General features: G+C 44.2%; 1 protein-coding gene across 1 annotated transcript in view; it reads left to right on the forward strand.

The window, feature by feature from the left end:
- The window catches only part of kif26bb (kinesin family member 26Bb), a 104,213-nt gene that overhangs the window by 11,650 nt on the left and 65,366 nt on the right, over positions 1-27,197 (forward strand). Inside the window, exons 3-6 of the mRNA XM_037686076.1 lie at positions 2,759-2,871; positions 6,772-6,943; positions 22,139-22,348; positions 22,690-22,783. Coding sequence (XP_037542004.1) covers positions 2,759-2,871; positions 6,772-6,943; positions 22,139-22,348; positions 22,690-22,783 — 589 coding nt within the window. The remainder of the gene's footprint in view (positions 1-2,758; positions 2,872-6,771; positions 6,944-22,138; positions 22,349-22,689; positions 22,784-27,197) is intronic.

The following is a 27,197-nucleotide window of genomic DNA, read 5'->3' on the forward strand; positions in this document are numbered from 1 at the left end:
GTTTACAAATATATATGGTGGCAGCCATCTTGGATTTTGACGAGGCAGCTCAATTTTCAAAAGAACCTTTCTCACCCCAGATGTAGCCACACACCAAAATGTAAGTCAATACCTCGCTTATTCTTCAAGTTATCTCACAACATGGACAGACAGACGGTGTTTCCAGCTCCCCTCTTTGCTCTACGATGGGGACAACAAAGATGGAGGCACGGTTTATAATCTATAATGTATGGCCTACAATCTATAATTAGGTACAAATGGATGCTAGCACAGCATCAAACATCACATCCTGAAATTTGTTCTAAGATTTTTCTTGTAGTTCCTAACCTGGTTGTATTCAGATTTTATAATATTTGCAAACAACTTCTTTCTTTCTGATATTTTACATTCAACACCATTTCTGCACACACTGTAGCTGTGCATTCAACCGTGGCACATTGGGAGCACACTGAGATTTAAAAATACCAAGCACAGAGGGGGCATATGGCCACATTCTTATCAGTTTTTACATGAACGTGTTCTGGGCAACACTGACGGACCACTCAGCTGACATCCTCTACACAGCCAGTTAATTTCCCGCACACGAGGCACGAGAGTGCATTACAGCCTGCCGCTTTAAATCATTCTCTGCTTTGATTTAGAGGGAAGGAAGGACCTGAGATCCAATCACATTTCATGCCTGGCATTCTAGGTTAAAGTGTGAAGTGAAATAGTTATCTGGAACCACCCAAGATGCACATGATGGCATGAATAAAAACTGACTGAGACTCTTGTCTAATAATTAGAACAATCACATGATCTCTAGAAAACGATTCAGGAGCTGGTCCAGTTTGAGGTTTCTGTCACTTACATAAAATAACACAGGTCAAGACAATATGAATGTAGAAAGCATAACAAGAAAGAAAGGTTGAAAAGGACAAGAATTTTCAATTCAGTTTGGTTTATATAGCGCCAAGTCACAACAGAAGTCATCTCAGGGCACTGAACAGAAACATTCATATACATATAAAACCTATCAGTAAAGTTATCTATGTAAAGAAGCAGCAGATTGTGTTGAATCTCCACCTTGTCACAGTTTCCCATCCTGAGCAAGAACAAAGGAGACAGTGGAAAGGAAAAACTCCCTTTTAACAGGAAGAAACCTCTAGCAGAACCAGACTCAGGCCAAGCAGCCATCTGCTTCGACTGGCTGGGTTTGAAGAACAAGAAGTAGAAACAAACACAGAATGACAGGTCCAGATGTACCTTCTGTGGTGGTGTTTCTGGTGTACTTTCAGGTGTATTGTTGGGGCTGAGATGGGGTAGATTTAGGACAGCCGACTTGGGACCCAAAAGTCCCCAGCCATTCCCATGTGTCTTAGTGTCTTTGAGCAAGACACCAATCCCTAACTGCTCCCCGGGTGCTTACATAGCTGCTCACTGCTCCACCTGGGTGTATCCCAGGTGCGATGGGTTAAATGCAGAGAACTAATTTTGCCATTGTATGGAAACATACAATGATGACAACAGATAGCACTTACTTACTTTCTATAGGAGGAAAGACAAAAAAACATGTTAAGATAGAAATAATTACAAATACAAGCAGGTAGAGTAGAGTAAGTAAAGACAGCAGCAGAGAGAGGACATGTGGTCAGTTTGTCCTCCAGCGGTCTAAGCCTATAGCAGCAGAACTAAGGGACAGCTCAGGAAACAGAAGCCGACCCTAACTATACGATTTATCAAAAAGGAAAGACTTAAGCCTAGTTTTAAAACTGGACAATGTGTCAGCCTCACGGACAGAAACTGGAGGTTGGTTCCACAAGAGAGGAGCCTGAAGGATCTGCCTCCCATTCTGCTTTTGGAAACTCTAGGAACCACAAGTAAACCTGCAGTCAAAGAGCAAAGTGCTCTGTTAGGAACATATGGAACAGTAAGATCTGTAATATAAGATGGAGCTAGGTTGTTGAGAGCTTTGTAGGTTAGAAGTAAGATTTTGAATTCTATTCTGGATTTGACAGGGAGCCAATGGAGAGAAACTAAAACTGGAGAGATATGATCTCTTCCAGTAACTCCAGTTAAGACTCTGGCAGCAGCATTTTGGATCAACTGAAGAAGATGAAATTAATGACTGAAAAATGTGAGGCAGAAGGAAAAGACAGAGAGTGGGAGGAAACGAGAAAATAAGCTACAGTTTGAGAGCACAAGTGAATGAAGCAGAAGCCCTGAGTCATAACGAGGAGAAGAGGAAGGATCTATAAATCATCCTGGTTTCCTTGGGTCTCCATCAGCCCAGTCTCATTCCAAACCACTGCTGCACATCCCTCTTGGCACTAATTGACTCTTAATGGTTAGATGTTACTTAAAGAAAACCCGAGTGGATGTTATGTTGGCTGCAACACAGAGGGGAGAGGCACCGAGGCCCTACAGTGAGTGTGGGTGAGTTCAAGTTGTGACGTCAGCCGTCATGTTGCACTGTGCTCACGATGCAGATGTGCAGTCGCTCCAGGTCTAGCTGTGTAACTTTTGGAGTGAGGGGTGCTTTGTTTACATCATTTCTTCCACTCTGAGTCAATCCTTCATCAGAAGTCATCATCAGACATCAGTGCAGCGAGCGGCGTTCACAGTAAGACAAACAGTGTGTGTTCACAGCTCTCAGCTTCAGACAACCTCATTACTCAGGAGCTCCCATGGTTCTGCCCTCAGTTATTCCCAGGATAGTTGCACCTTTCACTGGGCTGTTATTTATATAATGAGCACTTTCCTCCCCCCTCCCCGACAGGCTGCAGATGGTGCCACGCTGAGCTGTGGTGACACCGGGACGCTACAGACGAGCTCCAAGATCTCCAGAGTAGTGACCATCGCCAACACAGCTGCCATGTCTCTGCTGGCCAGGCAAGTCTGCAGATCTCTTTTTGGAAGGCTGCAAGTGTTGCATGCAGGGCCTGTACAAAGTATTCACCCACCTGGTTGTACCCTTTCACTGCTGTCAGTAATCAGACATGTTCAGACAGTTTATTTCTCAAAAGCTCAGACTGGTGAAGAACTCGGAAAACAGTGGTCGTATGCTCAGTCTCCATTTCACCTGCTGAGCCATGTCGCTCCTTCAGCATGCTCACAGGGGCCTTGGTGGTCCTTCCTTCTTCTTACCTGGTCCCTCAGTTTGTGAGGACAGCTACTTTTGGTACTTTTACACATTTCATTTTATTATTCATTTATATAGAGACAAGTATTAACAAATACTGTACACTAAAATATTTACAGCCTGACAGTCCAGTGGTGTAGTCCACATTTTTGTAGTAGGCATAATGTGCTTAGAAACCAAAGTGCACTGGTTAGTACAATGTAATCATCAATTTATTTTGATTTTTAAGCATATTGAACATTTTCAAATTTCTCTGGTGCTTATATAATAATAATAATAATAATAATGTCATCACAATGTCAGCACTGTATGTTTCCATACAATGGCGAAATTAGTCTCTGCATTTAACCCATCCACCACCAGGTGGTGCAGTGGGCAGCTATTGAAAGCGCCAGGGGGACATTTTGGGGATGAGACGTGCTGCCCAGAGACGCCACGTGATGTGCAATGACTGGGGATCGAACCTGGGACTTTCGGGTCCCAAGCCGGCTGCCCTGCCTCTACACCATCTCGGCCCCCATATTTGAATAAATGAACAAACTTTGTACAACAGTCAGCTTTGTATTAAAAACATGTTCTATAATTTATAAAACTGTAACAAAGCAAAGCGCTGCTTACTGATAGATTGTTATGAAGTGCTTAACTGCCGTTTAATGTATCAATGACATGTGCCTAAAGATATGTCATGTATAATTGGGCACTTTTAAGTGGGTATACTGACATTCTTAGGCTTTTCTAGTGGGTATACTCCGTATACCTGAATATCACATAGACTATTCAATTCATCCATCCATCCATCCATTTTCTTTACCTGCTTATCCATTTTGGGTCACGGGGGTCGCTGGTGCCCATGTCCAGCAATCACTGTGCGAGGGGCGGGGTACACCCTGGACGGGTCTCAATCACAGGGACACATAGAGACAAACGAGACAAACAACCATTCAGTCTCTCACTCACACCTAGGGACAATTTAGAGTTACCAATCAGCCTAACATGCATGTTTTTGGTCTGTGGGAGGAAACCGGAGTACCCGGAGAAAACCCACGCATGCACGGAGAGAACATGCAAACTCCACACAGAAAGGCCCCTGGACCGGGGTTTGAACCAAGGACCTGCTCGCTGAGAGGCAGCAGCTCTACCAGTTGCGCCACCGTGCTGCCCATTCAATTCAATTCAATTCAATTCAGTTTATTTATATAGCGCCAAATCACAACAAAGTTGTCTCAGGGCACATTCACATACAAAAAGGCCAATTAGTAAAGTTCTCTATCTAAGGAATCCAGCAGACAAGTTGAATCTTGGCTTCGTTGCAGTCTCCCATCCTGAGCAAACACAGTGGAAACAGTGGAAAGAAAAACTCCCTTTTAAAAGGAAGAAACCTCCAGCAGAACCAGACTCAGGACAAGAGACCATCTGCTTTGACCGGCTGCTTCGACTACACCACTGTGCCAGTCCCTAGAGGAGCCTTTATACAAATAAACAGTTTAAAATATTTTTTTAATATTCCTTCCATTTCCTGGTGATAGATTCAACAAATGTCTGGGGAACATGTATGAATTCTGAAATCCTTTAGTTTCCACCCCTGATTTGAACTTTTTAATCTTTTCACTGAGTTTTATTGAAACGGTCACTTTATTCATGCAGTCACTCATTTTATATTATTTTTATTTAACTGGCATTACTTTGTAGAAATGCATTTTCACTTTGTCATTGTGTCTTAAATTATTTAATGAAAAAAGCTTTTCATATGAACCACAACTACCGTAATTTCTGGACCAAAGAGCGCACCCAAATATAAGCCGCACACACACAAAAAACAAAACAAAACAATGTTGTACATATATAAACCATGCTTGTGTATAAGCCATGGGTGTCCACATTGTAACACAGAACGATTAAAAAAAACCTTTTAATTAAATACGTTATGGAAACATACACAAATACGTACAGTGGATGTTTTTCTCTCAACAGTGCCTGTAACACGGCTGGTAAAGAAGAATACAGAAGCCTACCAGGAAAAGTCACTGATCACTACGTTCATCTTCCTCCTGTGAACTAAAACCACTAAAGTCGTCTTCTTTAGTGTAAGAATTGGACAGCCTCAGAAAAACTTTATCACACACGTCCTCCGTCTCTCTTTTGTTGTTAAAAACAAATACAGTAGCGTACCAGGAAGTCACTGATCGCTATCTTCATATGCTGCAAGCTTGTGCTCTGGTTGCATGCAGGGGAATCCCCCACTCCCATTCTCTCCTCCCCGTTTCATTGGTTCGACTGTGACCTGTTCGATAATTTCATTGGTCAAATTTTATATTTTTTACCTTTATTCTTACAGGTAGTTTCACTAAGTCACAAAGACCCACCCCCCAAGAGAGACACATATTAGGCAACTATGTGAGCACCCGGGTGTGATGAGGCTAAATGTTTTTGGCGGCAGGAAGCTCGTTAGCCCGTCAAAAAAAAATAAATCCATAAATTAGCTGCAGCATTGTATAAGATCCGGGGTTCAAAGCCTGTGAAAAAGTAGCAGCTTATAGACCGGTAATTACGGTAATTAATAATAACAATAAGGTCAAACGTGATGGGGACCTGTCTGTTTTAGTTATGACATTTATCCCTTTAAGCTCTCAGCTCATTCATGAAATCACAGCTGACGAGTCTGGAGTATTTTCATTCCCTTACAGTAAATAATTCATTTTCTTGACTATATTTAGTTACTTTAGAAACTTGTGACAAATGAATCAAAAAAAGCCCTGATATCTGGCTTAGAAATAAAATACAAAATTCATTTCTGCCCATCATCTAATGGGAAAAGGCGGGTGATTACCAGTATGTTTCTGCCTGTTTGTGTGCGTGTTTGTTTGTTTGTTGTAATAGCTCATGAACCATGGAACTGATTTTAATGAAAGTTTCAGAAAGTAATTATTGAATGTGCCTTTAACTAATTAACTACAGGAATAATCTCAATTTAAGATGGCCGCCACAGCTAATCAACATAAGCTGACACAAAATGGCTATAATTCAGTCATTTTCAGAAATACTGAGGTTTGGTGTGGAAGTAGCTGAAATTCATTCCCAACAATAATCTGAGCGTTAACAGACGGTGTTGGATTGTGCGCTCACACATAATATTAGATTTAAACGGCTGTAACTCTGTCATTCTTCATCATGTGATGAGATTAGTTTAAAACTCTGGCATGACGTCTGGTGCTTGCTGGGACAGGTGTAGTACAAACTTGTCTTGCAGACCACATAAAACTGTAGCAAGGACCATTTCTGGGCCGTGGACCTTAACTTGACACGCGGTGTAGGTGTTTGGATCGTTAAACTCTGTATCATTTAATTAGCTGCACACATACAGATACGCTCCTACATGCTCTTCCATTAGTTACAAAGGTAATTACAAATTTCACAATATTGCATTAATACATTACATAAATCATATTAGCCCAATATGGTGGGGATATTTCTAGGTTTTTATTTTTATTTATATTTTATTTGGAGAAGCAAATGGTACAGACAATCGCTTCTGTGTACAGTTTTAAAAAAAAAGTTTTCCAGAGAGAAGTTTTAGTTCCAGAACGGATTGTTTTAAGTGTTGCAGTGTCCCCCCATACACGCACTAATTCTTCCTGTCTTTGTCCTTGCAGGGCGGCTGAGAAGCTCAACATGACATTGAGGAAAAAGGATCAGACTTCTGATCCAGCTCCCTCCAATCTCTCCACCTGCTTCAGGGAGATCATCCAGAAAAACCCACCTCCGGTCCCCTCCTGCCTGCTGCAAGCTGCTGCCAGGACTAAAGACTCACCCGATGTGCTGAAGGTGGACTTCACATTCTTACACAGCTCACTGTTCAAAAACTGTTGTTTCTGTCCTCTCAGTGATCTCACTTGCACAGTGGAACTTGCACGATGGATCAGTTGGTAGAGCTGTTGCCTTTCAGCAAGAAGGTTGCCAGGTCAAATCCCTGCCTGACCTGTCTGGGTGGAGTTTGTATGTTTCCTCTGTGCTGCGTGGGTTTTCTCTGGGTACTCCCGTTTCCTCCCACTGATCAAAAACATGAATGTTAGGTTGACTGGTAACTCTAAATTGTCCCCAGGTGTGTGTGTGTGTGTGTGTGTGTGTGTGTGAGTGTGTGAGTGTGTGTGTGTGAGAGAGAGAGAGAGGGAGGGAGGGAGGGAGGGAGGGAGGGAGGGAGAGAGGGAGAGAGAGAGAGAGACCCAAAAAGGAAGAAGCGGGTAAAGATAATGGATAGATGCATGAATGGGTGATGGCTGGATGGATGATGGCTGGATGGATGATGGCTGGATGGATGATGGATGGGTGGAAGGACAGATGAATGATGGATAGATGGATGATGGATGATGAATAGATGGATGGATGATGGGTGGTTGGATGATGGATGATGAATGGGTGGATGAACAGACGGATGATGGATGGACAGATGGATGGATGGATGGATAATGGATGGATGGATGATGGATAGAAGGATGGATGATAGATGGAAGAATGTATGATAGATGGAAGGACTAATGATGCATGGAAGTATAGATGATGGATGATGAATGATTGATGGATAAATGGGTGGATGATGGATGATAGATGATGGATGAATGGATGAAGGATGGATGATGAATGATTGATGGATAAATGGGTGGATGATGGATGATAGATGATGGATAAATGGATGATGGATGGATGGATAGATGAATGGATTGATCGATGATCAATGATGGAAGTATGGATTATGGAGGATGGATAGATGATGGATGGATGAATGGATTTTGGATGATGAATGGATTATGGAATGATGGATGATGGATGGAAGGATGGATGATGGATGATGTATGGATGGATGATGTATGGATGATGGATGTATGGATGATGGATGATGTATGAATGATGTATGGGTGATGAATGGAAGATGTATGTATGGATAATGGATGGATGATGTATGGATGATGGACGTATGGATGATGGATGGATGGATGATGTATGGATGGATGATGTATGGATGATGGATGGATGATGGCTGGATGATGGGTGGATGATAGATGCTGGATGGATGGATTTCACTTGCTTACATTGCAGTTAATTATGCAGGCTTTAAATTTTGTATTAGCTGTGTAAGTTTAAAAGTTGTATTATTTAAAATAAATTAATTTGATGAGTGTATTACAAGAGTAATTGTGTAGGTATTACTCTAGTATTAAGTAATAATTTTAGTTTGTTGCCTTAAAACTTTAAATGTATTTGGATTTTTAATTTGATTATAGGTAATAATTCTACAAAACTTCAATAACAGCTGTAAAGTACTGACTGGCAGTGAATACATTGGTTCCCATTACTTTTCAGTTTATATTATATTAAATTTTCAAACTATTTAATCATGTTATTTTCTTGTAGAAAATAGTTGAAATAAAATTTTTAATGGATTTAAATTTCATGTTGTAAGGCAACAAAATAGAAAGAATAGCATGGAGGGATAAATCTTTTGCAACCCACTGTACAGTTGCGAGAACCTCCAACCATCCTTTACCACAAACAGGACCTTGAATGTGTTTTTCACCCTCCAACTTGTGGCATAAAGAGATCACAGTCAATTTAGAAGAGATCCTATATCACTCAGCCTCCATGATACACTGAAATGCGGCGCTAATGTCTCCATCTTGTTCTTCCCCACCTCCTCTGGGAGAGAAACCGAGGAGATCAATATGGTTGCCCCCCTCCCTCCCATTGTCTCGTAGATGGACTCCTGGGTTTGGTCTAGAGTTACAGACACGGGCTCAGACAGACCCCACCTGCTCCAGCACTCAGCTCTGTGTGTGAGCCAAGGGGCTTTTTTTTTTTTTTAACATGTGAATGGTTCTCTTAAATGTTTTAATCCCTATAAATAGAGTTTGACACGTTCAATGGACTTAGACTTCCACTTCTTGCATATGCAGGAACAATCCTTTACAGACTCTAAGAAGTCATCAGTTGCAGAACGAACATGACCGTCATGACTGATTTTTTAATTCAGGCAGTGAGGGATGATCTCATCGTGGTGTAATGTGATTCTGTGAAATATCAAGACAACCAGATCCATCTGGGTGTCAGGATGCATATGTCCGATTTCAGTCTGAATGAAGAATGTGAGGCTTTTGTTGTGTTGCACATAGAATGTGAACGTGATGCTGTCATGATGGAGATAGAAAAGGATACATAGTTAGGAGACATGATAATAGATGAGATAAAGAGTGTAGTTTGGATTATTGACCCTTAATACCTTTGTTCACATTCTTGTAGATTGTAACATGATTTCAGAAATCTAAAAAAGTTTAATCTGGTCCTCTGGACATTAAAAAAACAAAACAAAGCAAAACAAAAACAAATCTAGAAACGTTTTGTCTTTCATCCAAAAGACTTCCTCAGTCTGAGGTGCTGTATTCAGCTCAGTCTTATAAACAGCAACTTCTCAGAGTGGATCAACCAGTTTGCTGCTGACAACCAAAACCAGCTGATCACATGATCAAGAAGGACCATCAGCCTAACAATGGATCATTAGCACACTGATGGCTGTTCACTATTCACAGAGGGCTGAGTGATACTAGCAATAACAGCAGCAGAGACGTTTATTTTCTAAACACAACGTCCCAGTGGCTTTTAAACCCCAAAATACATTACGGCAAAGACTGGTTCATCTCAAAGATCCAGTCCCCCAGCACAAACAGAGTAATATTGTGTATACTGTTCAGTGTCAGGAGGGCTGTGATCAGTTTTACATCGGGGAAACTAAACAGCCAACTCTGCGGTCTACACTCATCTCCAGGCCAGCGGTCACTCTTTCAGGGATGAAGATGTTCACATCCTGGACAGAGAGGAACGATGGTTTGAGAGAGGAGTAAAGGAGGCCATCTTTGTGAAAAGAATTCTTTGGTTACGTACTGTAACCCCAGATTCTATGAGTATAGGCGTAGCCCTTTAAGGCTGTCGCTTGTGGGTTTTATCCAGTTATGCAAAGCGTTGCACTGAAAAATTTAGTCCACGCCCACCTGTCGTGTGGGCCCCACCCAGTCCGTATAAATTACGTTGAGAGCGGGTAATTGACTCCCAAATAGCTTTTTTCTTCAGCCATTTAGGAGCCTTTGAGGCCCAGAGCTTAAAGGGCTACGCCTATACTCATAGAATCTGGGGTAACAGTACGTAACCAACGTTCTATTTCATATAGGCTTCGCCCTTTAAGGCTGTCGTTTGTGGGTTCAAGGCGAAGCAGGATGTAGTCTTTGCCTCACTGGAAGCGCCCGCTTGCATCAAAAAACATTTTATCCCTCAGCCCTCCATGTGCGTAAATACGCGCTGCGTAATTACGCGCACCATGTACAGACAGGCGCTGCGTAATTTACGCATTCCGTGTACATGGGCGCCCGGAGAGAAAAGTTCTCCATGGGAAAAGGGGAGAAGCTGAAAAAACAGTGAACAGATTCATAATAAATGAACTGATTAGTAATCAAATTAACTGATTGGTAACAGTAGTCATGAACTGATTAGTGACATTAGAACAAAAACCAACAGTCACAAACTTGTGACTGATAACAAATATCTCACACTGTAATTGCATGCAGTCAGATGTGAGTTTAAACGAAGTTCCATGAAAACAATGAGATTAATTCTGTTAAGGCATCGAGGACAGAATGCGTCATGGAGTGAGCCGACACATCACGCAGATAGAAGCGAATGAATGAGCAGGGCAATGACCACGCGGCCGCAGTGCAAATATCCTGCATTGTCATACCATTATGCAAGGCTGTCGAGGATGCGATTCCTCTGGTCGAGTGCGCCCTGAGGTTGTCAGGGGGCTCAAAACCTGATGCTCTGTAAGCTTCAGAAATGGCCTCACACAGCCAGTGTGACAGGCGCTGGGTGGATAACGGGTGACCTGCAGAGGCGTCTCTATAATGCACAAACAAATGTTGAGTCTGACACAATGTGGCCGTGCGTGCTACGTAACATGCCAACGCACGCACAGGGCAGAGAAGATGAAAAGATTCTTTTTCTTCTGATTTGTGGGGAGGAGGGAAAAAAACCCTCCAACGTTATCATTCTCGATTTAAATGAGCTCGTGATGTTTTTATCGTTTAGGCATAAACGCTGGGTTAGGTCTCAGATCAGTTGAACTGCCATCAGCTTGAACCCTGAGGCATGACGGAGCAACAGAGAGAGCAGATAAATCACTCACTCTCTTTGAAGATGTCAAAGCCAACAGCAGGGCTGTTTTAAGTGACAAGAATTTAATCGAAACCTGACCTAACGGCTCAAAAGGAGCTTTGATCAGGGCCTGCAGAACCATCGTTAAGTCCCACTGAGGAGTTAGTGGGCGTGACACAGGTCTGTGCCTTTGTACACCTTTTAGAAAACGCTTCATCAGCGGGTGATTAAAAACTGTTATGTCACCAAAGCCTTTGTGACAGGAAGAGATGGCTGCAGCATACGTTTCAATTGTGCTGAATGACAGATTTCTGTCCATCAGCTGCTGCAGAAAGGACAGCACGCCACCTAGTGGACATGAGATGGCCTCTACACCTTTTTCCGTACAGCAGCGTTGAAAAGCTGTCCACTTTGATGTATACAGCGCTGTGGTGAAGGCAACGTGTGGATCCTAGATTGTGCGCACTACTTTTTGAGAGAGACCCATCTTCTTTAAGCGAATCCGCTCAGCGGCCAGACCCAAAGATGCTGGTCTATTTCTGGGTGGCTCCTGATTGCTCCTCCCACCTGGAGGAGAGTATCGTCCCTCCATGGCAGTTTCCACGGACAACTCGATAACAGACGTCGCAGGATTGGAAACCACGGGGCGCTCACGCGCTCAGGGGCTATCCGGATGGCAGACAGTTCTTCCTCCTGAACTCGGTTCAGAAACCATGATATTAGAGGGACTGGGGAAAAAGCGTAAAGGAGCATTTTGGGCCACGGGCTGTGGGCAAACGCGTCCACTCCTAACGGTGGATCGTCCCGTGGGCTCAGTGAGAACCATAGTTGACACTGGGCGTTCTCCCGTGTGGCAGATAGGTCCACTTCTGCTCTGCCAAATTTCTCCCAGATCCGAGAAATCAGCTCGGGATGGAGACTCCAGTCCCCGTGGCGCGGACCGCCCCTGGACATTATGTCCGCTCCTCTTTTCAGGATGCTGGGGATGTACACTGCTCTGATGGAGAGCAGGTTTTTGTGTGCCCAACATAGCAGCTGTCTCGCAATGTGTAACATTTGGGCTGAGTGCACGCCCCCCTGCCGGTTTATGTAAGCTGCAGTGACCTTGTTGTCTGTGTGGATCAGAACATGCTGATTCTGCAGCAAGGGAGCAAAATGTTGAATCACATTCAAAACCGTGTGACATTCCAAAACATTTATGTGAGCTGATGTGTGAGCTGGCCACAGCACCCCCACCGCCCATGACAGGCACGTTCCTCCCTAACCTGACAGGGATGCGTCTGTGAAAACTGAGACATGTGATGTAGATCTGCTGACAGGGACTCCCTCCGACAACGTGAGGGGATTTCCCCAATGTTTCAGGTCAGTTCCCACGGAGGGGGGCACAGAAATCCTCCGCCTCTTCTGCCTTACTGGATCTATGCACAGACGAGCGAACCACCTCTGGAGATGTCTCATGTGAAGTAAGCCCAGCGGGACCACCGCGTGAGCTGACGACATTGTTCCTAACAGTTTCATGATGGAGACAGCTGTCACTACTCTGCCGGGTTTTACGTGGTGGAGCTGGTCTTTTAGAGTTTTGGCTCTCGTTTGTGATTAACGGGCCCTCATAGTGACAGAGTTTAGCTCCACTCACAGATAAACGATCATCTGGGCCGGGAGAATCGAGCTCTTCTCCCAGTTCATGGCGAAGCCGAGATTTAACAGGTGTGATGTCAGCGCTTTGGTTTGCGCCGTTGCTTCCTGCCTGGATCGGGTCAGCAACAGTAGATTGTCCAAGTTAAACAGAATTCTCATCCCTGCTCTGTGTAGCGGCTGCAGGGCCGTGTCCACGAATTTGGAAAACGTGCGTGGTGCGAGGGAGTAACCGAACGGAAGCTTGTTGTGTTGGTACTGGGTCCCTTGGAAGGAGAAGCGCAGGAACTTTCTGTGCTTTGGAATGATTGGAATGTGAAAATAAGCGTCTTTGAGATCAATGGAGGTAAACCAGTCGTTCTGGTGAATGTTGTTCAACAGCTGTCTGGTTGTCAACATGTGAAACTGTCTCTCCATAATCAACTTGTTGAAAATGAATAAATCTAAGATGGGTCTCATCCCTCCGGTCCGTTTCGGAACAAGGAAGTAATGTGAGTAAAACCCTGTGTTTTCCTCTCTGTTGGGAACCCTGGAAATTACATTTTTTACCAGTAGTTCCTGAACTTCTGCATGAAGGGATGAGATCTGTTCTGAAGATGACAGAACCATCTCTATAATCCCTCTGAACGGTGGGGGTTGAGCTGCGACTGCAGCGTGTAACCCTTGCTGATAAGACAGTTCAGCCAGCTGTTCAGGGAGCACGCTCGCTGCCACTTCGCGTAACGCTCTGGGAGCGGGCACGCGTTTTTCTGATGCGTCATGTCTTTTACGGACGTCAGCCAAGTCAAAGCCTCTGTGCCGCGCTCAGGCTGTGGGCTCACATCAGAACTGATGTGAGCTGACGTGCGCTGAGGGGAGGCGTGCTCGCCCTCAGCAATGTGACGTTGCTTGGGTGGGGGCTGTCGCTGGCACGGGGACACGCGTTTTGTCTCCGCTGCGGTCAGAAGGGGCAGAACACACCCTGGGCTGAGAGCGAGGTTTTCTCCTGGGCTCGGTCTGCTGAAAACATTCATTTTTTGCTGCTGTGTCAAGCGAGCAGTCTGTGTGTTTTCTCGAGCTGCGGTGACTTTTTAAAAACCTGTTTGAAGATACCGGCTCCTTTTGTGTGGAGGATGGGTGCAGAGAAGCCGCTGTGAGATCATTCGAACTGACAGTCAGGCTGAAATCAGACACTTTACTCACTGAATGATGTTTTCGTTTTATTTCAAAATTCGTGTCATCATTGCATACACACACATCCTCCGCAACCCGAGCGGTGTTCTGTTGTTGGACTTCTGTGCTAGTCATAGTTTGTCCATCACGAACACCATGTTGGAACATAAGTGCACTTGGCACCAGGATGCCCTTGGTCGTAGATTAATGATTGACTTCATAGTTATGTATTCTGATTTGCGGCCGTTTGTTTTGGACACTCGGGTAAAGAGAGGAGCTGAGCTGTCAAGTGATCACCACCTGGTAGTGAGTTGGATCAGATGGCGGTTGAAGATGCCTGACAGACCCGGTAGACCCAAACGTGTAGTGAGGGTTTGCTGGGAACGCCTGGCAGAAGAACCCGTCAGAGAGATCTTCAACTCTCACCTCCGTGAGATCTTTAACCGCATCCCAGCTGAGGTGGGGGACATTGAGTCTGAGTGGGCCATGTTCCGCACCTCGCTTGTTGAGGTAGCTGACTTGAGCTGTGGCCGAAAGGTTGTTGGTGCTTCTCGCGGTGGTTATCCACGAACTCGGTGGTGGACACCCCGGATTAGGGAGGCTGTCAAGCTAAAAAAGGAGTCCTATTGGGCCTTGTTGGCCAGTGGGACTCTGGAGACAGCTGAGGAGTACCAGAGGGCCAAGCAGTGTGCAGCCTTGGCTGTTGCTGAAGCAAAAGCTCGGATGTGGAAGGAGTTTGGTGAGATCATGGATAGAGACTCTTGGTCGGCTCCGAAAAGATTCTGGCAAGCCATCAGGTGGCTGAGGAGGGAAAAGCATCACTTTACTAACACTGTGTTCAATGATGGTGGGGTGCTGTTGACCTCAACCAGTGATGTCAATGGGAGGTGGAAGGAATATTTCTTGGGCCTTCTCAATCCCATTAGCACATCTTCCATGGAGGAAGCTGAGTCAGGGGACTTTGGGGTTGATCCGTCCATAACCGTAGCTGAGGTTGCCGAGGTAATTAAAAAGCTCAAAGGCAGCAGGGCTCCGGGAGTGGATGAGATTCACCCTGATTTCCTTAAGGCTCTGGATGTTGTGGGGCTGTCTTGGCTGACACACCTTTGCAACGTCGCGTGGACATCGGGGGCAGTCCCACTGGATTGGCAGACTGGGGTGGTAGTTCCCCTCTTTAAAAAGCGGGACCGGAGGGTGTGCTCCAATTATAGGAGCATCACTCTCCTTAGCCTCCCTGGTAAGGTCTATTCAAGGTTACTGGAGAAGCGAGTCCGATTGTTGGTCAAACCTCAGATTCAGGAGGAACAATGTGGGTTCCGTCCTGGTCGTGGAACACTGGATCAACTCTTTACTCTCACTAGGGTATTTGAAGGGTCATGGGAGTTTGTCCATCCGACAACCGTGTACATGTGTTTTGTGGACTTGGAGAAGGCATTTGACCGTGTTCCTTGAGGTACACTGTGGGGGGTTCTCTGTGAGTATGGGATTGGAGACCCATTGTTATGGGCTGTTCAATCCCTATACAAGCATTACGAGAGCTTGGTTCGCATTGCCGGCAGTAAGTCGGACCCCTTCAGGGTGGGAGTTGGACTCCGCCAGGGCTGCCTGTTGTGACGATTCTGTTCATAACTTTTATGGACAGAATTTCTTGGTGCGGCCAGCTGGCGGAGGATTTCTGGTTGGGTGGCCTCAGGATTCCATATCTGCTCTTTGCAGATGATGTGGTCTCTCTGTTGGCCTGGGAATGCCTTGGAATCCTCCCAGAAGAGCTAGAAGAGGTGGCTGTGGAAAGAGATGTCTGGGCCTCCCTGCTCAAGTTGCTGCCCCCGAGACCCGACTTCAGAATAATGGATGGATAAATGGATATATATACAGTATATATAAACTTGTAGCTTGTCCTACTCCTCCACTTGGGTGGATCCACTTCACTTCAAATGAGGCCTGGGAGTTTGAGGGTTCTGTTCAGAATCTTAGCTGTTCCTTGGACTGCATTCTTTTGGACACAGATCTCTAAGGTTGTTCCTGGGATCTGTTGTTGCCACTCTTCCAGTTTGGAAGTAACAGCGTCAAGTGTTCCAATGACCACCTGATGCCTTGACTCTCCACAGCTTCTGTAGTTTTTCTTTTAGCTCTTCGTATTGCTCAAGCTTATTGTGCTCCTTCTTCCTGATGTTACAGTCACTTCTTCTTCTCTTGCTTGTCGACCACCACAATGTCCGGTTGGTTAGCCATCACGTTTTTATTGATCTGGATCTCCAAGTCCCACAATATCTTAGCACTTAGTGGCATCTCCCACTTTATGAGACTTCCAGTCCATACTCGGGACAGATGTTCTTGTATCTTATTCTAGCCACTTGTTATGGCATTCCATGTATGCTTTGCCTGTGTAGATATTCTTGTATACTTGGACACTCTTGTAAATGAGTCATTGATGCTCAATGGGAACTAACCTGTATAAATAAATTTTGAATGAATATTAAACCCTACTATTATTTGTTGGACTGTCTCAGCGGTTTCTTTGCACAGCCTGCATCTTGGATCTTGTCTGGTATGGTAGACCCTATTTCTATTGCTCTTATGCTGAAAGCCTGTTCTTGTGCTACCATGATTAGTACCTCTGTGCTGTCTTTCAGTCCAGCCCTCTCTAGACCCTGGTAAGATTCATTAATATCAGTAGTTTTCCAATCTGCCAGTGGTACATGCTGTGTAGGAGCTCATCTTTCCATGGTGGTTCCTCTTGTTCTTCTTCTTCAACATTGGGTTTCTGCAGCTCCCTGAGACAATCACCCAGCAATTCATTGTTGGGGGCTTTCCTCCTGATGTATTCCAGGATCTTTGTTGTTTCATCCTGTATAGTAGCTCAGACTCTCACTAGTCCTCTGCCTTCCTCATTTCTCTTAGTGTATAGTCTCAGGGTGCTGGACTTGGGGTGAAACCCTCCATGCATTATGAGAAGCTTTCAAGTTTTGATTACAATATCTTCTGTGTCCTTCTTTGGCCAGGCTGTTATACCAGCTGGGTATCTGATGACTGGCACTGCATATGTGTTGAGGGCTCCAACTTTGTTCTTGCCATTCAGCTGGCTCTTTATGACTTTTCTTACTCTCTTTGTATGTACTTGATTGTGGCTGACTTTCTTGTGGCCTCATAATTACTATTTGCTTGTGGGATTCCATGATATTTGTAGCTGTCCTGAACACCTGCAATGTTGCCTTCAGGTTGTTCATCCCCTTAAGTTGAGTCTATATTGCCTCTCTTGCATACCATTCGACAGCATTTAATCAGTCCGAATAACATTCCAGTGTCCTTGTGTATCCAGATACAGTGAATGTCATACAGCTTGATACCATCCATGTAGAGGAGGTGACTGATGATTATTCCGCTTTGGAACTAATATCCATGGCCACATTTTGCAGTGATCTGGCTGAGAAGGTTCAGGCCTATGTAGAACATGAGTGGGGACAGAGCATCACCTTGGTATGCACACTTGATGATGACTTGTGCAATTGGCTTTAAGTTGGCCTCTAGAATCGTCTTCCACATTTCCACTGAGTGCTTTATGAAGGCTTTTAGTGTTCTGTTGATGTATAGTTTCAAGCACTCCACTATCCATGTGTGTGACATCATGTTATATAGTCATTTTAGGCAGTGCACAAGTTTGAGTGTCTGGTTTTTCAGTCATCTTTGCACTTTCCCATTGCAGAGCGAAATAAGGGAATTGGAAATACCATGTTTTGAGCATGACAACTTGAAAAATAATTGAAGTACCAACTTCCATTTAGGTGTGAGGCTGCATCTAGGTACCAGAAATGTTTCTTTTAATAAATTGGGCTGCCATGTCAAAATCCAAGACGGCCATCACCATATACAGTATATATAAAACAGCCACCTCTATCATTTTAGGAAACTATGTTTTCTAGTTTTTATAATACTTTGTACATGGAAATACACCTTCCTCAAATTATTTGTGTGGCTGGTGGGATCAAGGCTACCATTGGCCACCCCCTGGCTCTGCCATTGTAGCTACTGGTGGATAAAATTGCTCTGTCCACTCATCATGATACGTCGCTTTAACGGTCCAGGAAGTTTTTAAATGTGACTTTAATAGTGACAGTTCATGTGAGGTTTACTTTCAACTCTGTTTTTGTCTGCCTATCTTTTTAAAAGTGTGATCAGGGAGTGACAGACAGATGTGTGGCTGGTGACCCTAATGGGCCACTGACAGCAGTTTTAACGTTTCTTTTGCCTTCTTAGGATAGCTGTGGCTGAGTGGTTAGAGCAGTCATCCTCCAATGGGAGAGTTGGGGGGTTTGATTCCACCAGCAGTCACATGTTGAAGTGTCCTTGGGCAAGACACTGAACCCCTCATTGCATCTGATATGTGTCCCATTGGTGTATGAATGTGATCTAAAGCTCTGATTAGTCTCTACAGATTCAGATTATCTTTGTAGAGACATAGTAGAGTGCCGTATGAATGTGTGTTGAGGTAAATGAGGGCACAGATTTCCGGTATTTTGTAAAGCACTTAAAGTGTCTTGAATAGATAGAAAGGCTCATAAGTACAGTCCATTTACCATTTATTATTTTTGGTCTTTGTTTCAATTACAGCATTTATGCAGTTTATACATCTGTTGACAATTTATTTTGTTTAAATCGGAGATCATTATTCGTTTGTTTAATATACAAGCTTCATTTTAAAAGCATGTAACCTAGTTTCGCACTCTATAGGCAAGACAATGCCTGTAAAGTAGAAGACTGGTGTGGTGGTTCTGATTTTAACAAACGGTCTTATGTTGCTGAGGGATTTGAATAGTGAATGCTTGTAGTTTTTGATATGAACAGGGGATTCAAGTAAACCTTAATGTTTTTAGTGTAAGATATTAAAGCGGGTAGGCGTTACATTGTGTAGAAGAGAGGTAGGATTTTTTTTCTTGTTTGAGGCAGTGCACTGTCAGATCCTGGTGAGTGAAGGGAAAAGTTTTATCCACCACCAGGCACAATGAAGGAGTTAGGGGGTGGCTAATCATGGCCTTGGCCATCATAGATTAATCTTTGTCCACCTCAATGGCCACCCTAATCCATCTATCCATTATTTTTTACCCGCTTCTTCCATTTTGGGTCACGGGGGTCGCTCGTGCCCATGTCCAGCAATCACTGTGCGAGAGGCGGGGTACATCCTGGACGGGTCGCAAGTCCATCACAGGGCCACATAGAGACAAACAACCATTCACTCTCTCACTCACACCTAGGAACAATTTAGAGTTACCAATCAGTCTAACATGCATGTTTTTGGTCTGTGGGAGGAAATCGAAGTACCCAGAGAAAACCCACGTATGCATGGAGAGAGCATGCAAACTCCACCCAGAAAGGCCCCTGGACCGGGATTTGAACCAGGGACCTGCTTGCTGAGAGGCAGCAGCTCTACCAGTTGCACCACCGTGCTGTGGCCACCCTAATCATTTGCAGAAATTAGAATTACTAATAACAATAAAAACAACTAGAAAGCATGGTTTCCTCAATGATAGGGGTGGCCAGTTTGCATACATAAATATTGATGGCTATCTTAGATTTCGATGTGGCAACTTTATTTTTCAATGGCATTTTTCTTACATCTAGATGCAGCCACACACCAAAATGGAAGTTTGTACTTCACTTATTTTTCAAGTTTTCATGTTGACAACATGTACATATGGATGAAGGGTCTTACCAATTCCCCCTTTTCACTCTGTGATGGTTGACAAAAATAGATGTCCGAGCATATCTTTTGATTATAAGGGGATCACACTCTTCTCCATTCCTGGGAAGGTTAACATTATGGTGTTGGAATGGAAGTTTTCAACTGATGGTCAAATGTCAGATTCCAGAGGAGCACTGTGGCTGACATTCTGGTAGTGGAATGGTAGACCAGATATTTACCCTTGCAGAGATGCTGAGAGACTTAGATTTTTCAGTTCACATGCTTGGAAGGGCAGCATGGTGCCTCGTAGAGGTGGTTCTTCTCAGCGAGAAGGTTTCTGGATCGAATCCTGGCCGGGGACTTTTTTGGGGGGGAGTTTGTATGTTCTCTCCATGCTTGCATCAGTTTTCTCCAGGTACTCTGGTTTCCTTCCACTGACCAAAACATGCATGTTAGGCTGATTGGTGACTCTAAATTGTCCCTAGGTGTGAGTGAGAGAGTGAATGGTTGTTTGTCTTGTCTCTATTGGCACTTTACCACAATCTAAACTTTCATTGATTCTTCTCCACACTAGTTAAGGGCCTGCCCATTGTTGGTACCCACTCCACTCAGACCCATTTATGGGACCACCTTAATCATACTGCTCCAAGGTGCTAATTTTGACGTTAGCAGACAGCAGCCTTTGATTGGCCAACGGAACTACGTCACTGGATGGACAAACTACATCTGAACCTCCACTTCCTCTCTGATTGTGTTGACGTACAGAACCACAAGAAATGAACACATTTACAGAGAGACATTGGAGTTGATGGCTCAGCATGGCTACACCCACATTTTTAAGCAGTGCAGGGATAAGCTAAATAAATTGATGTCAGATTATAGGGTGATTAAGGACCACAACAGGGTGAGTGAGCTGAACACAATGAACTGTTACGATACTACCCACTTTGCATTGATGATCTTGCCCACAGAGCAAAGAAACAAGTCACAGAGGCAAATCACCTCCACCTGAGAAGAACTGATAAGATGAGAGCCAAGTGGAGTTGCACTTATCATTGGCAAAGGGACTTATGTGGCCCTAAGATGGACTTCTGACATGTCCAGGGTGTCCTCCACCTCTCGCACAGTGACTGCTTAATATGGGCACCAGTGACCCCTGTGACCCAGAAAGGAAGAAGTGGGTAAAGATAATGGATGGATGGAAGGATGGATGGATGGTTGGGTGTTTTGTGGATCTGGATAATACTTAAATTTGTGTCCTTAGGGATTTTGTGGGCACTGCTGTGGGAGTATGACCTGCTAAGGTTGCTTCTAAGGATTATCCACTCCCTGTCTATCCAAAACAAGAACTGTGTCCACATTCTTGGCACAAAGTCAGGCTTTTAAAAAGAATAATATTTTTTGTTGTCAGTTGGACCTCACCAGGACTTTTTCTTGTTTCTGATCTCAAGGTACAGATTTGCATAGGAGGGTGTCTTATTGAGAATCTTGTGTTCTTACTCTCGTTTTTTGCAGATGATGTGGTCCTTTTTGCTTTTTCAAACCATGACCTTTTGTGTGTGCTTGAGTGGTCTATATCTGAGTGAGAAGCTCAGAAGCTGAAAAGTCTGAGGTCTTAGCTTTCATCCAGAAAAAGTTGGAATCTTATTTTTTCTCTGGTGCTGAGTCTGCCTCAAGTGACAGAGTTTCAGTACTTGGGATTCTCGTTCACAAGTAATAGCAGGATGAAGCAGAGATGGATGGATTGGCCTCTTATCTACAGTAATGACTGTGCTGTTCTGGTCTATGTTGACAAAGAAGGAACTGAGACAAATGACAATGTTCTTGGTTTACTAGTCTGTAGTTGTTTCAGCCCTCACCTGCGCTCATGAGATATGAATCATGGCTAAAAGAACAATATTTTATACACAAGGGGCCTCCTTCCAGGGGGTTTCCTACATAGAGTGTTGGAGTTAGCCTTAAAGATAAGGCCTGTAGCTCCATCATCGGTGCTAAACTTGATGTAGATACAATGCAAAGGAGATCTGAGTTTTTCTTTTGGTTTCTTTTTTAAGGTTTTCCAGATATGCCATTCTATACTTTGGGGCTAGAAGTCACTTGAGGGATTGTATCAAGGTCTTTTTGGATCTCTTTGGTCCTTTCAAAGAATGTTGATGCGTAGACGTCTGTCTGTGTTCCCCTCCTGAACGTTTTACCTCTCTGACCAGACCCCAAACAGGCAGACAAAAACTCACTTTAACCTCGCCTATTTGTGATTTCCTGATAAGTTTATTCTGTAAAATGTGTATTCCACTGAGTGATCACCCATTTATAACTGTTTGTACATCAAATGTCAACACGAGTCTTTAATTTCCTTCGGTGCACAGGTCAAAGTCGTGCTGAGGGTGAGCCGACTGCTGTCAGAGAGCCAATGTCAACCGCCGGTGCTCCGGATCGACCCATCCAAGAAAAGAGTCACTATAATTGAACCAGTCACCAAAAATCTACCTCACTCCACACTGACATTGGGACGGGAAAGCAAAAGTCCACTAAAGACCTTCAACTTTGATACAGCCTATTCTCAAGATTCAGGACAGGTTTGTTTCTTTTAAAGCTAATAACCTGGGACTGACTTAATTATTCTTAATTTTGCTCTGTTTAAATAAATGTGCTACCAACTATTTCATAGCATGGAATTGAGGCTGGTGTGTCCTCTTTGCATCCCCCTATACTTACCATTACAGGTTCACACCTGTTCTGTCTAATGACCTGAAAACTGATATCACAGTTACACAGCGCTTCAATTAGATCAGCTTTCTCCAGGCTCTGCTTACAGCATTAGTGTCAATCTACTGTAGGTCTTTTATGGTTTGGATGAATGTGTTCAGTGGCTGAGATCAATCAGGAGATGAACGCTGTCCTTTACTCTGTCCAACAGGCCGAGGTGTGCGCAGGCATCCTGTCTGATGTCATCCGCTGTGTCCTCAGTGGCAGCGATGGATGCGTTTTGGGTTTGGGATGTGCCGATGTGGGTGAGTCATCAGCCATTGCAAGAGGCCACGGGTTCAAATCTCAAGATGAGAGTGAGATGCTTTTATCTACACATTAAGATCCTCCTTCACCTCTATCCCACTCCTGCTATCCCTCTCTCTTTCCTTATCACTTAAACTCCATGTCTCCATTTTCTCTCTCTGTGTCTTTGGATCAATTTGGAGACTTCTTGCATATTTTTCCATTTTCCAAGTCAATTTTTGTCTCTTTTCTGATGTTTAAAGACTGACAGAAATCTGTTGCCATTTCCACTTTCTAACTCTCATACAGTATATATCTAAAAAAAGAATAGGCATCAACAATACAACATAGATATTTATCACACTTTTGCATTTGATAATGATTTTCTTGTGTCTGTGTATGTGTTAGCTTGTTGTGTTTGCAATATATGCTATAGATTTTAATAAAAGTATCCAAGTAGTCATTGAATGCACATCTATAACTGATTGTGATTTTTAGAGTAAACGTCATTCAAGATGGCCTCCTCATCTAATCCACATCAGCCAACAAGAAAATGGTTCTAACTAAATTTTACTGATTTTGAGCTACAGTTTGGTGTGGTGGTAGCTGTGAATCAATTCTGACACAGACTCCAAGCACTACACAAAATAACACAGCTTCAGTTAAAACTTTGGCATCGATTATTGGAGTCAACATTTAATGTTTCTCAAACATAAGGTGGTTTTCGTTTATTTATATTTCTTATTTCATTATTTCCCCTGACATTTAAGATGCTGAACAAAAGAATACAAACGTATTTTTCAGACCTAAAAACATCCAGAGTAATATGTTTTTATTAAGGAGATGGGACCATGCACTTAGAGGCCTGTGAAAATAGATATATGACACATACACACACACACACACACACACACGCACACACACAAACACACACACACACACACACACACACACACACACGCACGCACACACACACACACACACACACACACACACACACACACACACACACATGCACAATAAGGACAGGTTCTCCTTGTAGCTGCTCATGACGCCATTCTCCGTAAATCTGATTGAATTACTTGGCCGGTACAGACTCCACGTGGCCCACAGCCGGGGGAGGGGGGGGGGGGGGATCAATCTCCTTCACAGAATACCATCCCCTCTGAATAACGGCGGGCAGCTCAGACTTTAATTGGAGAAAACCAATTCTCTTATCCTCATTCAATTAGAGTTTGGATAAGACAAGAGAAAGTAAAACAGGCCCATAAGTGAAAATAAATGCAGGGCAGGAGTTCAGCAGGAGATCTGAAGGGGCCATGGTCCATTTGTTGATGGTTTTTGAATTCCTGTAATGTTTTAATTACGTTTTAATTTTTAATTAATGTAATGTTTTGTGATTCCTTAATGTTGTCTTCTATGTGTAGAGTTTTCTAACACAAACACTTCAGCGCTCTTCTTCTAATGCACTCGCTGAAAGAACATCCATCCATTTTCTTCCGCTTATCCAGGGTTGGGTTGCGGGGGTAGCAACTTAAGTAGGGAGGCCCAGACTTCCCTCTCCCCAGCCACTTTGGCCAGCTCCTCCGGGGGAATCCCGAGGCGTTCCCAGGCCACCCGAGAAACACAGTCCCTCCAGCGTGTCCTGGGTCTTCCTCTGGGTCTCCTCCTGGTGGGACGTGTGGGACACCTCACCAGGGAGGCGTCCAGGAGGCATCCTAACCAGATGCCCGAGCCACCTCAACTGGCTCCTCTTGACATGAAGAAGCAGCAGCTCTACTCTGAGTCCCTCCCGGATGATTGAGCTTCTCACCCCATCTCTAAGGGAGAGCCCAGACACCCTGCAGAGAAAACTCATTTTGGCCACTTGTATCTAAGATCTCATTCTTTCGGTCACAACCCAAAGCTCCTGACCATAGATGAGGGTAGCAACGTAGATCATTCAGTAAATTGAGAGCTTCACCTTTTGACTCAGCTTTCTCTTCACCACAACAGACCTGTCCAGCGCCCGCTTCACTGCCGACGCTGCACCTATCCGCCTATCGATTTCACGTTCCATTTTTCCCTCAATCGTGAACAAGACCCCAAGATACTTGAACTTCTCCACTTGGGGCAGAACCTCCTCCCTGACCCAGAGAGGGCACTCTACACTTTTCCGGCTCAAGACCATGGCCTCGGATTTGGAGGAACTGATCTTCATCCCGGCCGTGTCACACTCGGCTGCGAAACGCTCCTGCGAAAGCTGTATATCATGATCTGATGAAGCCAATAGGACCACATCATCTGCAAAAAGCAGAGATGCAATCCAAAGGCCACCAAAACAGATCCCCTCAACACCTTGGCTGCGCCTAGAAATTCTGTCCATAAAAGTTATGAACAGAATCGGTGACAAAGGGCAACCTTGGCGGAGTCCAACTCTCACCGGGAACAAGCCCGACTTACTGCCAGCAATGCGGACCAGGCTCTGACACCGGTCATACAGGGACCTAACAGCCTGTATCAAAGGGCCCCATACTCCCAGAGTACCCCCACAGGGTTCCCCGAGGGACGTGGTCAAACGCCTTCTCCAAGTCCACAAAGAACATGTTGGGCAAACTCCCACACACCCTCCAGGACCCTGTTGAGAGTGTAGAGCTTTTCCAGTGTTCCACGACCAGGATAAAAACCGCAGTGCTCCTCATGAATCCGAGGTTCAACTATTAAATGAACCCTCCTCTCCAGAACCCCCGAATAGACCTTACCAGGGAGGCTTAAGAGCGTGATCCCCCTGTAGTTGGAACACACTTTACGGTCCCCCTTTTTGAATAGGGGGACCACCACTCCAGTCTGCCAATCTAGGGGAACTTCCCGATGTCCATGCAATATTGCAGAGTCGCGTAAGCCAACACAACCCTACAACATCCAGAGCCTTAAGGAACTCCGGGCGAATCTCATCCACCCCTGGGGCCCTGCCACCGAGGAGCTTTTTAACCACGTCGGTGACCACCAGAGATTGGAGGGCCCGACCCAGAGTCCCCAGGCTCCACTTCCTCAGTGCAAGATGTGCCGGTGGGATTGAGGAGGTCTTCAAAGTATTCTGCCCAATGACCCACGACATCCTGAGTTGAGGTCAGCAGCACACCACCCCCACTATAAACAGTGTTGGTGCTATACCGCTTTCCCCCCCTGAGATGCCAGATGGTGGACCAGAATCGCCTCAAAGCTGTGCGGAAGTCATTCTCCATGGTGTAGCATATTTATAAAAAATTAATATGCTGCAATATATCAATGTAAATGGTTGATAAAGAAAAATGTCAAATGGGCTATTTTCTCAGAAGATAAGGTACGCCTCATGAAGGCGCAGACAGAGACTAGAAGTTTGCTGTTGCGGGTGGCTTATATTTATAGTGAAGAAAAATGTATACATATTTACAACATTAGTGAAATCAACCATATGGCCATATAAAGAATGTGCAAAAACACACAAAAAAAAAAAAAAACAAATAGGGGGGGGGGACAATCCCACAGTTCCTTAAGCAACACACCCACACCCTTCAGTTCTTTCACCCCAAGCTGGGGTTGATTCAGGTCCCAAGCAAGTTACTTATCAAGTGCTTGGTTCAGTGCAGGTCGTGGGCTGACAAATGTCATAGTGGAGTAGGGACAAAATTGTTCAGTTGGCTGCAAGGAGCCTCCTACCAGCCTGGCAGGAGAAGCAGAAATCTTCAGCACTACAAGAGCAATCCTTTCTTTAGGCTCTAGGCCTGGACCTTCAGCTCGCTATCAACCTGGCCTGCATAATAAAACAGGACCATTTTCTCAATAAATATATACATCAAAACATTCTAGTGTGCAACCAATTCAATAAATGACACTCTTTGCACTATAAATAATTCCAACAATCCTTTTCAGTCAATGTCAATGTAGTGAACAAGCCCTCCTACATCAATCTGTCTCTGAAGACCTTGAGGGGACAGGAACTGTCATTTCATTGATTTGAATCCAGAAATACAAATTATCTCATCAGGAGACTATTTAATTGTATCCTGAATTAATCAATTGAAAGAACACTCTTCTTTTTTATATTATCATTACTATTTTACAATATCTTTATAATCAAAAGTGTGTTTAGTTCATACCATTTCTAATGTTGAAGTAAACCACTCATTTAATTCAACTGTGACTGTCAGGATTTTCGTGGCAGATCAGGACAGAAGAACCCAGTTGCGCAGGCAGGACTCAGGAGGCAGACGTATAAAACAAAATACTTTCAATAATAATAATAATAATAAATCAAAGGCTGACATGGCAGCAAAACTTACATGGAATCAAGAATCAAGATCACACAGGCAGGACAGGACAGGCTATACCCAACGACGAACCGACAAAGGAACAACACAGGACAGGAGGCTTATATACAAGGACAAGACAAGACGTGATTACAACAGCTGTGAC

The sequence above is a fragment of the Nematolebias whitei genome, chromosome 12 (genome assembly GCF_014905685.2).
Source record: "Nematolebias whitei isolate Nwh7 chromosome 12, NemWhi1, whole genome shotgun sequence".
NCBI lineage: Eukaryota > Metazoa > Chordata > Actinopteri > Cyprinodontiformes > Rivulidae > Nematolebias > Nematolebias whitei.